Raw genomic sequence first — 12,057 nt, 5'->3', positions numbered from 1 at the left:
TTCGACACCCAAATCCCACCCCCTTGGCTTTACGCCACTGTCAGTAGTGATGACACTGAGCTAGCAATGTCTACAAGAACATCACACAATAGGATACCGGTATCACGATGTACGCCAACGACGACAAATGTTTTCTAGTTGGTCAGCAATAAATATTTTTTGAAATACGCAACTAAAACAAGCACTAGAACTACTCCCTTTTCAAAAACTGCAGCTACAACTAGAACTACCGTAAACAGGGGTAACTTCGTACAGTTTTCAACAATTTCGCTTTATACCTTGGAATGCTAGAGTGTAGGAGAGGCAAGTTTTGTGTTTTTCAGGGGTGATGGACCAAAGATTAGAATTAACTGATCCGATATCTTCATGTGGGGAAACTTTGGACAATGTAGTTTTTTGGATGTCTTTGCACTCTATTTTTTATGAAATCTCCTAAATTAGGCTTATTTGATAAGAGTTGATAAGAGCAGTGGCTAAAACTGGAACAAAATAGTATATGTCTGGCCTATTGCATGATTTTTACCTAATCCCCCCCCCCCCCCGTAAAAAATTAAAAAATTATAAAGTTTGTGTAGGCTAATAATGCTCCCTTATCTCAATTTCCTCTCATGCCTTCCTCAATTAGGACTTATAAATAACATATGGTGATAAGGGGGTATCCCACTGTCGGCGTCAGCAATCGACAGCAAACATTAAGCATGTTACAGTGATTTATTGCTGATTTCAAATATTTTACTGTTCTTTAAAAGATGCACTTTCCCTTTCCTATGTCCTCTGATGGATATATTTTGTCGTAATTTACGGTATGCCATATTCAGCAGGCACATCTTCAAGAGTATGTGATAAGTTTTTTAAGTGGCTTACACCCGATTACAATCTCTTGGTTTATTGCCTACGCATTTTTTCATATTTTGTCGAAGTCTCAATTTATTAACCTTCTCATGCCATTTTAAAAAGCCATCAAGGGGTCATAACGAGTATAGTTGACGATACACTTTGACACAGATGAAGCAGCCACTTTCCAGAGCTCTAAATATCACATTTTCCACTGTCCAAAGTTACCCCGTTCTGAAAACATTTGAGGGGATAACTTTGGACATCACGTTTTCTTATATTGATTCAAAGGTGAGCCCACTGAGAGTTTTGTCATGGACTAAGACTACTTAGAGGTATCTGCTGCCAAGTTTTGAATCTATGACTCGCATGCTATCTATGTTTGGTTATAAGAATTTTAACAGCCATCAATTTTGATGAAATTGAACCCTGCCATTAATTCATCAATGTTGGATCAAGTTTATCTGGTAGTGAAATGAATCCACCTTTTATTGAGACTACTTGTGGTACTGTTGCCTCATGAAAAAGAATTGGACATCCAGCAACAACCCTTTTCCATCAATAACCCTTTAAATCTTTTGCTGCTTAGTGTCCAAAGTTACTCTCAAGTTCAAAGTTACCCCGGTTTACGGTACTCAAAAAACAGCAATGTGGTTATTTTACCACTAACTACATTAGTATTTTGTACAAGTCTGGAGTAAATACATACGGAAAAAATAAAACAGAATTCCACCAAACTGGACACTTACGGCCAACGCTTCCAAACCAGCCATTCTCAATTGCGCGCTGGAGTCGGTTGCAGCCATAAAAGCCATTCGCACGAGATCGGACAGATGCAGAACAAGAAAATCACCTGTAGACAAACGGAAACAATCATATATCAATCATGATTTATACAGCAGGACAGAGAGAAATATCTTATCGTAGACATACGCTGCCTCTGAAGAGTGCACGACTGTAAAACTAGATAGGTCGTATCGCAGCACACGAAACATTGCTGGAAATGACAAATCTCCGAAGTCGTGAGCAACTCATAGTATTATCACAAAGCTCAACGAATTAGGTACGGTCAGAAAATACAAAATAATCTTTAATGTAATGTGATGTAGTTTGCATAAAAAGGTACATATTGGAACTTTCCCCATCATTCATACTGGTGTGACGTCATTGCGAGTGACAGATATTTAGATATTTGGACCAAATGTAGTTTGGTCACCCCCTTTTTACAAGCAACAAAAATCCACCACTCACCACGCAACCCGCTACGCACATGGTTTCTGGCAGTGGAAAGATCGAAATGGGCGGGCGGCGCGCCAGGTTGGCGACACGCGGACGTCACTTTACGGACGCATTCTACGGCGAAGACGCGGGTCGGCCAGCGCGGGGGTATGGAGTCCTGCTGTAGAAACATGAAATACATCGTCACTACATGTGCATAGGACTGTTTACGAAAAGATCTACCGTCATTTTCCATGTATAAGGCGCAAAATTTTCACAATTTTTTGCCCTAAAATAGGGGGGTGCGTGTTATACATGGGTACGACAAGCCTTGAAAAAAATCTTCCTCGATAAAAAACTTGAAATCACACTTTTCTTCAAGTTTGTTTCCAATCGCTCATCACTTTCAGCCATCGCGCCCCGTAATTCGTATTATCAATGTTAGGCGCTGCCAATTAGTGAGATGCGTGTTACCAATTAACGAGCAGCACAGCACAGCACGCGGTCTACTGCTAAGTTAGTTTGCCATTTGTACACGAGCGAAATTAGGTCATTGAGCACGAGCGAGCATTGCTGCACGCAGGCGCGGCAATCCTCGCTAATTCATTGCGTTAAAGGCAGGCCTGAACAATCGCATATACAACAGGCCATGCGCGCGCAAGATATAATCGCTTGCGTAATCAGTCGCATCTCTAAAAGACCTGGTGCGCACGACATAACTGTTGGCTTGGGCAATCCTATCTGTAGTAGGCCTTGTGCGCAAGATGTCGTGTCTGCTATCTACCATCGTTTAGAGAAAATGCCATTAATTGCATAATGATAAGCGATCGTTATGTCATGATTGTTGAACAGTGACGTCACAAAACAGAACGACATGTCGACATAGTATACTAAAACACAGCTATTCGTGTACTACAAATGCAGGGTGCGTACTATACATGGGCACAGGCTTTTTCCCAGAATTTGCATGCCATTTTAAGGGTGCGTATTATACATGGGGGCGTACTACACTTGGAAAATTACGGTATTCAGTTTTGAGAGTTTCCGGTCTCGATGCTAGTTATGTGCAAGGCTGTTCAGGGCGACTGAATATAATATTATATAACACGCAAGTAACAATAATTTTTTTATATTGCCAAATGCAATCCAGTAGTGATTTACCGGCACTTCCTTTTCCTTGACTGAAGTAAATGTTGCGACATCATCGTCATCTTCTTTCTCATTTTCGTCGTTGTCCGGCTGTTGGGTGTCGACAGGACTTGGAGCGGTTGCGTCTACAAGAGAAAACCCAAGCGTTTACCTTCTACTTAAAACCGTAAAAATTCACTAAAAATCTAACCGGTTGAGGCGGCCAGCACAGACTTGCAAAGTCGCAGCCAGAATCCAATTCTGTCGACCGCGGACGCGTGGAGAATGTGGTTCAGGGCGTCTTTGACGTCGCGCATGATCGTCGCGTCCGCTTCATAATCGAGCAACGCGAACAGCGCACCCTCCAGACCTGCCGATCAAAAATTTGTTGAGTATTATGAAAAAATATTCGATTTTTTATTTTATTTCAAAAATTAGAAAAATACAGACAACGTTACCCAAACAAATAAAACTGTTATTCCAACCCCTGTTGTTTTGAGAAACCTTGGAACTTTACCACTTTTACGACATTTGAAAAAAATTGATACAAAGAATGTGAATAAATTTCAAATGTTTGAAAATACATCACGGCAAATACAGAAACCTATCATCCACGAGATGTTCAGCCTGTACAAGTCATACCAATTCATTCAGACACAGAATTTGAAACCTGCGTCGACCAGCTCTGTGGCGTAGCCCATGTAGTTTTTGCGAGACCTTGATAATTCCGATTTTCAGCCAATTTTCAACAATTTGAAAAAGAGTAAAAAAATGACATCTTCAAAAAATAAAAAAATGAAAAACTGTCACGATGGAATCAGAGTATGTCCGTTATATTAAACATTTTGAGAGAATTAGGTTTTTGTAAAATTTCATTTTCTTCCGGCCATATCTTGGCCATGGTTAACTTCGAAACAATGAGACAAAATTGCCGATGATTGCTAAGATATGGCCAAAAAAATGAAAATTTTACAAAAACTATATTTTCTATCAATTTGAAAATCGGATCTAAAAATTTGAAAAAATGGACATCAGCTCCTTTGATTGCAGAGCGACGAAATATGGAAAACGTACAATCCACGTCCTATGCAGCCAGTACAAATGAAACCGTCACTTGAGACGCAGAATTTCATACCTGCGTCACCCAGCTCCACGCCGTAACCCTTGTTGTTCTTGCGAGACTTTGAAAGTTCCTCGACTGTTTTGAGAGCTATTTCGCACACCTCAGTGGACTCCTTCTGGGCCAGCTGCCGCAGACACGACACGGCCGAACGCCTCAACACCAGATGCCAACTTGAAAGATCGGCCTGCAACATTAATCAAAGCCATATTTTTTTGAGCTTCTTGAAGGTACAGAACTCCAATGTACAAATGAATGGTGTATTCATGTAGAAAAAACCCGAATCATTTCGGCTGACATTCGTCAGGGGTAATCGTCAGCAGCCAGTTGAGAATTGAACAGAACATTGTATGTCAACAATCATCAGAGGTGGTCAGTAACGAAGTACTTCTACTTTTTCGAAGTACTCAAGTAGTTATCCTCTACTTCTGGTACTTACTCAAGTAGATCGGATTTCCGCTACTTCTACTTCTACTTTGTAATATTTTGTGATCTACTTACTTACTTTTCGCTATTTTCAGTTTGTCAAGTAGAAGTATTTCAATCTTTCAATCAGGAAGATAGCCTGAGGAATTTCGGGGCTGTTTTCACGGAGTATCAACATTTAATTTTCAAAAAAATTGAGTAAAGCCCAGAATTTTCGTCGCGCTTAGCGCGCAGTGGAAACGGAGTTACCAGTATGATTTCTCGGAAGTATCGATTATTTTTAATTTAGGTAGCAGGTTGGCGTGGTTCCGTTCACACATGTATATCTAGAATTAGATATATAGATATCCCTGCGTTCACACCACATTGTCCCCCTTCGCCCATATGAAATAATTCATCACAGTATATATGGATCATCAAAACGTTTGAATCTGATGTTTCGCAATCTAGCATTTACTTGTCATATCGTAATCTAGCATGTCCATGGCGCGTCCTAGTCTGGCAAAGTGGACTCTGACATTTTTCTTAGTTTTAGAGCTGTTTTAGCATACCACCTTTGAAAATTTCTGGACTAAAGGCATGAAAAACGTTTTCCGCTTTTAGAAGTAGTATTTATGTTTCATTTTCAATTCCCAGTATCATATACTTTGAGTTATAATTAAAATCAGTTCTTTTGTCTGGATAACATGTTGAAGTATAAAAGCAAGTGTAGTAATGCCTTTAATTTCCGGAAATAAAGCGACACAATATCGCATTTTTACGGTCCACCATATTTTTTATTAACGTTTACTAATCGTGCAAAGTGTTCACACCGTATCCTATACAACTTTTCCGTATTGCTCTTCGACTAAACTACGGACCTTATAATATGGGGGATGGCGCCATTATGCTATTTTCTAAAACGTGCTGTTCGAGAAAACAGAAGATAAGTATCGCATTTCCATATCAATCCTATCATTTTCTTCCCATGATGTGGACGAATGCTGATGCTATCGAAAATTGGATACCTGCTGGTATGCATCAATATGAATCATGCTCGTCACCTTTCGCATATAGCTCAATTTGCACATTTTTACAATCCATGTGAACGAATGAGGATCGTTTTCACAACTACTTACTTACTTGAGTACTTTTAAAGTCAGTAAATTCTACTTCTACTTCAAGTAGTTTTAGGGTGCTTATGGAAGAAGTACTTCTACTCGTACTTGAGTAGATTTTTCCGTCGGTACTTCTACTTCTACTTGAGTAGCTTTCTTGACTACTTTGACCACCTCTGACAATCATATCACCAATCTTGACCCGTTTTGCACTATACAGTTCACTCGGTAACATTTTCAGGACAACCAGAATGTAGATTGAAAGGCAAATGATATCATAGAAACATTTCACAAATCAGAAATAGATTACAGATATCTGCTTTAAGCAATCTAATCAGACAGCTAGAACCAGTTGTCTGCTCCAAAGTACAATTCATCCACTTACGCACAGTCTTGGTACCAACGTCGACAGCTCCACGTGTCTTGGAGCGAACATGTGTAGTTGTTGCAGGCAAGCGATTGCCTCTGCTTGTACCTGTTAACGACAGAATCAAGACACTCGCGTATTGAAGAGCTACGAAATTAAGGACATGTTACCTGAGCGTCGTAATGGTTGGACATGATGAAGCAAGCGGTGAGGCATGACGATCGTGCGGCCGAAATCGAACCTTTGTTGCCTGGCATCATGAAAACGAATATATTACATAATGAACACTGCCGTACTTCATATATGACAATAATGCCACCCAGAAGATGAGCAAAAACATCCCCACCGTCAAAGGACCAGTAGCTCTTAACCTTTAATAACCTGGGGAACCGTTACACTAATCTGCGAAGCTTCTGGGAATAGCAAATTCTCAATTCTAATACATTACGACAGAGTACAGAAACATACAGTTCAGAAACACGACGCTCTGCTTAGAAAGTCAATTGTTCGTGTCATGGTTATGCCGAAAGGCAGACAAGCATTAGAATACCGTACTGTTTGGTAATAAATGAATTGCAAATGGGCTATACTGCAGTAACTGGGCCACCGATCACATAAAACATACCAGAGTTATACGTTCAGGATAGTTGTATTGTACAGTATTTAGCAAAGGACGCTATTTTCACTAGAAAAATGTACTGGTCATACACAGGGCAGTAGAAAATAGAAGAAAATAGTTAATGGAAAAGCTAACAGCAATAACTGAATGCTCAATCCACAAAGCACAATGCTTAGGTGGCTCTTACGTTTGCGCTAATGCATGGATCATCATTCTTTAACCATAATCACTCATCTTGTGTTAAAACGAATGAGCTACTGTTTATTGTGCCATGGTCTAAAAATGAGAATGGCGAGTATGTGTCCGAATTAACCAGAGAATTCCCTGAAATGGTGGGATTTTTTACGAGCAATTTATACTTTTGTTCCATTCCCGAGTATTCTGGCCAAACAAGGAGGTTTTTAGGGTATCTGACTATCGGGTATCTGACTTTAGCGGGTTCAACTGTACCTTGCAATTCCGGTCCTAGAGTGGTGATCAGGGCAGTTAGACACCTTCCCAGACATCTGTGAACTTGCACGTGGCTTGACGCGACCGACAACAGCAGCGTCACAATGGCTTGCAAAGTAGGCTCGACGTACGTGCGAAACATAGGCCCGAATGCGTCGGTGATAAGCGCAAGCGCGTGCAGAGCCCAGACCTGTTGTAAGCGAGCAGTTGGTACAGTCGGCTCAACTTGATCTTGGTTGTATTTCTCTCCAATTTGAAATTTAATTCTATTTCTAGGTTGTTTCTTTCGAATTCTGTAATTTTATAGTCGACATGGCGCCATCGCAAGAAGCGCATAAGAACAACAGCCAGGAAGATAAATACTGATGAAAGTTGAGGCGCATTATCAATCGGGATAAACTGAATGTCCAAAAGATTTATTCTCACAGTCAAACGGGCGAATATTTTTTCCATACTCATTCACGAAGCTAACCTGCAAACAAACACAAAAAATAATTTCGCACCTGCACTTCAGGGGAGTTGTAGTCCTGAGCCAACGCCAAGAGTATTCCGACGCTTGTTCGCAAATGCTGACTTGCACCCATGCCTCCCACGTACCGATGGACGCAACCGAGGGACAACGAATGCCCCGTGCGAGATATCACATCTCGGGCCGTTTTCAGTCTGAAAAAAATCAAAGACAGGTGTACTATTCCTTATCTGTACTTTCCATCATTAGTTGATTGCTTCACGTTCATTGCGCTCGCTCTTCTTACCTAGTGCTGTGAGTAGGTAATCCGTTGTCAGTTGTTCTAGGTGTTGGTCTTGTGTTATCGTATTTGAACTGTTCTTATACTGTGTATCTCAATCGTCGTCTGTTGCAGGATAAGTTTATTAAAGCCTATCTCTAGGTCAGAACAACAGGTAAGTCCCAGCCAATTCATAATGACACTGCTTCACAAAGGTGTCATTTTACGTGCAGCCCGTTGCCAATACAGTAATCAAGATTGTTGGGTAATTTCATGCCAAAATACCTCTACGATTATAGTAATAGGACGTTATATATTTCTGATCTCATGATATACATACATACGATCTGTGCATATGCATACCATGAGTGCACATTAGGGTTGTCCAAAATTTGGAAAATCTCAAAAAGTCTCCGTTATTGTGTCTCATTCTATAGATTATTGATAAAAAACAACAATTAGCCTGAAAGAAGCTCACAGGAAAGCCGTTAAGATTTCGGTCAAAGCGTTTGAAAGTAGCTGCTCAAGAATGGGCGTGCCACTGACCATAGAACGGCGAGAAGACTAGTAATCAAACAACCACGGCTCCTGATTGGCTAATCGGCTATGCTTCAATGACCACGGCCGCAGCAGCTTGCTGATCAGGTGTTCAAGAAGTCTGCTACCGGCGGGGATTCTGAGTGCGCATTGTTAGTAGTTTGGCAGGTGATGATTTAAGATTAATTCAGGACATGTTGAGGTACGAAATAAATGATGAACAAACAACACCTGCTTCACAGAAGCTTTTACAGCATGACTGCTTCATTGTGAAAGAAACGGCTGAAGCCTACATGTCGTGTTTTCATCGAGAAAAAGCAAAGGCGCTCATGCAAGTGTTGAGCGAATTCACCGTTTCAGTACGGATCCACCATCAGTGAATACAAATATATAAAGCTAAACAATGACACTATACTTTGTGTGATCTTATTGGATCCAAGTTGTAGTATATAGTCAAGTATTGAAGGTTCTAGGGATCGACTGAATCGGCCGGTTATGCTTGGCAGTTATACTTACAGCAAATTGAATTCACTTATAAGAGTTGTCCAAGTCCTTAATGATACTGCAGAAAAGAGGTTTAAGGTAAGCACAGGCTATGGTGGATATGATATCCAAACTACGCTGAATACTATATGCAGCATAGTCTGTGCTTTGCTCCTCTTTTCTGCGGGATCAATAAGGACTTTGACATACCATATCCAGCACAGCCTGTGCGAGTGTGCGTACATTACCACCTCTTTTCTACGTTATCATTAAGGAATTTAACAACGCCTACAAGTGCATTCAATTTGTTGTAAGCATCTGATAAGGGCCAAGCATAACCGGCTGATTCCGCCGATCCCTAGAGCATTCAAAACGTCACCTATATACTGCAGCTTCAGCCCAATAAGATCACACAAAGTATAGTGTCATTGTTAAGCTTTATATATTTGTATTCACCGATGGTGGATCCGTACTGAAACAGTGAATTCGCTAACACTTACATAAGCGCCTTTGCTTTCTCTCGATGAAAACACGACATGTAGGCTTCAGCCGTTTCCTTCACAATGAAGCAGTCATGCTGTAAAAGCTTCTGTGAAGCAAGTGTTGTTTGTTCATCATGTATTTCGTACCTCAACATGTCCTGAATTAATCCTAAATCATCACCTGCCAAACTACTAACAATGCGCACTCAGAATCCCCGCCGGTAGCAGACTTCTTGAACACCTCATCAGCAAGCTGCTGCTGCCGTGGTCATTGAAGCATAGCCGATTAGCCAATCAAGATCCGTGGTTATTTTATTACTAGTCTTCTCGCCGTTCTATGGTCAGTGGCACGCCCATTCTTGAGCAGCTACTTTCAAACGCTTTGACCGAAATCTTAACGGCTTTCCTGTAAGCTTCTTTCAGGCTAATTGTCGTTTTTTATCAATAATCTATAGAATGAGACACAATCACGGAGACTTTTTGAGATTTTCCAAATTTTGGACAACCCTAGTGCACATGTCGCTGAACAAGGAAGGTGCAGAAATAGCTTTTATGGCTTCAAAGTCTACCAACATCCCTCCATGCCATTCCCTACATGCTGAGCGGCAAACGGAGAAGTCACAGATCGGAGTTGTAACCAAGTCACAAGGCTCCGAGTCACAAGTCATTCTCACTTCTATAGTTTTGACTCGAGTGAAATCGAGTCATTTTCAATTCACCGCGTCAAGTCCGAGTTCAAGTTAGAACCAGACGGTCGAGTCCGAGTCACAGTATTATGACTTGAGTCCGAGTCCAAGACATTGCGTTGACTGATCAGTTTCCAGTTAAAGTCTTGTTAAACCCACTTTTTATAACTCTGTTTGGTGATATCGAATGGTTTGCATGTATAATATACTAATTTTCCTCACTTTTAGCAGTTTCTGGTCGCATTTTTAAGTACCAGTAGCAATAGACGAAACCCCAGTAGTGTGGTTACTTTACTATTCTCCGAAACTACAATCGAATGACGGACTTGGCCGTCTGATTCTAGAGTTATATGACTTGGTTCGAGTCATGCGCAATGTCTCGAGTCAACACACAGATTGACTCGAGTCGAGTAGAGACATTTCCGTATTGTGAGAAAATGACTCGAGTCAAGTCATGCCTCGAGTCATTACAACCCTGTCACAGATACCAGTTTTTACTGGTCTCTGGTCTGACCTGGCCGGGGATTGAACCCACAACATACCGATCAAAAAACCGGAAACTTCACCATAATACTATCCTGTCCTATTACACAATTATTGAATATTTAGTCCCATAGACACCGTCAAAAAGTACGCACTTTTCAAAGCACATCGCCGCAATCTGTGACACGAATCCGTTATCGTCGGTAACTTGGGCCATACGTCCCACTGCCTCTCCTGCCGCACACCTTAGGACAGAATCGGGGCTCGCCAAAGCCTCCGTCACTAAAACTTTAGCGGCTTCCAAAATTTCACCGCGTCCTAGTTTGGATTTGCTTTCGCCGAGTCCTAAAATAGAGTAAAATCATGAAGATAATAATCCATTCAAGCCTTAACAACAATTTATTACAAATAGCATTAACATTTTCAATGGATAGGTTCAAAAACGTACACTGCGGATATTACGGACTGACAGCGTCGTAGAAAAAAGACGCGTCAAAATATCATCAAAAATAATTTGTCCAGCTTCTATAAAAATTCACCTTAAATATCGATCAAATTCATGAATTACGTCACAGAAACTAAATGGTATATCAACACTATAGCATCGAAAACTTTATTTGTGTGACGCAACAGTCACACAAACTCGCAACACTAGTCTGATGTCTTGAAAAGTCCACGATAAAATAGGCATTCTATTACGAAAGGATTTAGTGAATTTTATGGAAATATAAAAAAGTATTTTGTGAACATGTAAACATTACTGAAAATTGTTCGGTTAATGGGTTTCGAAAAAATAGCGGCAGATCTTCAGCTGGATTCCTTTCATCCAGGAAAAAATTGCCTACAGAATAAATTAGTGATGCGCAGGCTTAGTGCATAATTTATACTGTGAGATCAATGGGATTACAGCATCAGTTGTGAAATTTCTTACAATAAACTGCATGACGTAATGGAAATAGTCAACTCAGGCTAGGAAGAAACCTGGATATTACAAACCACACTTCAGTATTGTCAGCCGTTAGGGCGCAATAAATCAGCATGACAGCAAATTAGGCATAATTCATCAACAAATATTCAGGAATTAAAAATTCCTGGCATTGCATCAATTAATAACAATTTCTTTACTAAAGAATACAAATTCTGTTTTACTTTTCATAGCACCCCAGAAGCTACCAGTACTGTGATTTTTACCCAGTCTCACTTTGTTGCACATTGTTATTTCTTGACCTCATATCAGAATTGTCGGTATAGTCAAAATATATTGTAATCTTCTACTACCACATGCAGCCGTGGGTTGGCCATCCCTGATATATAATAATGCATTAGATGTGCGATGGAGATTTTTTAATTTGCAGCTCAGAGTAAATTTGGGGTTACACTAAAGCTTGCAGATCGGCAT

General features: G+C 40.5%; 1 protein-coding gene across 1 annotated transcript in view; it reads right to left on the bottom strand.

Moving 5' to 3' along the window:
* LOC145440919 (HEAT repeat-containing protein 5B-like) overlaps nt 1-12,057 on the bottom strand; it is a 41,391-nt gene that overhangs the window by 16,442 nt on the left and 12,892 nt on the right. The window contains exons 18-27 of the mRNA XM_080318692.1: nt 10,814-11,003; nt 7,763-7,922; nt 7,260-7,449; nt 6,361-6,440; nt 6,209-6,298; nt 4,316-4,487; nt 3,392-3,550; nt 3,214-3,326; nt 2,086-2,233; nt 1,584-1,687 (exon numbers count right to left, since the gene is read on the bottom strand). Coding sequence (XP_080174818.1) covers nt 1,584-1,687; nt 2,086-2,233; nt 3,214-3,326; nt 3,392-3,550; nt 4,316-4,487; nt 6,209-6,298; nt 6,361-6,440; nt 7,260-7,449; nt 7,763-7,922; nt 10,814-11,003 — 1,406 coding nt within the window. The remainder of the gene's footprint in view (nt 1-1,583; nt 1,688-2,085; nt 2,234-3,213; nt 3,327-3,391; nt 3,551-4,315; nt 4,488-6,208; nt 6,299-6,360; nt 6,441-7,259; nt 7,450-7,762; nt 7,923-10,813; nt 11,004-12,057) is intronic.

Source organism: Botryllus schlosseri, chromosome 6 (assembly GCF_051294905.1).
Source record: "Botryllus schlosseri isolate E-star chromosome 6, Bs_hap1, whole genome shotgun sequence".
Classification (NCBI taxonomy): domain Eukaryota; kingdom Metazoa; phylum Chordata; class Ascidiacea; order Stolidobranchia; family Styelidae; genus Botryllus; species Botryllus schlosseri.
Note: the sequence above shows the minus strand (reverse complement) of the source record. Positions and strands in the feature narration are given on the sequence as shown.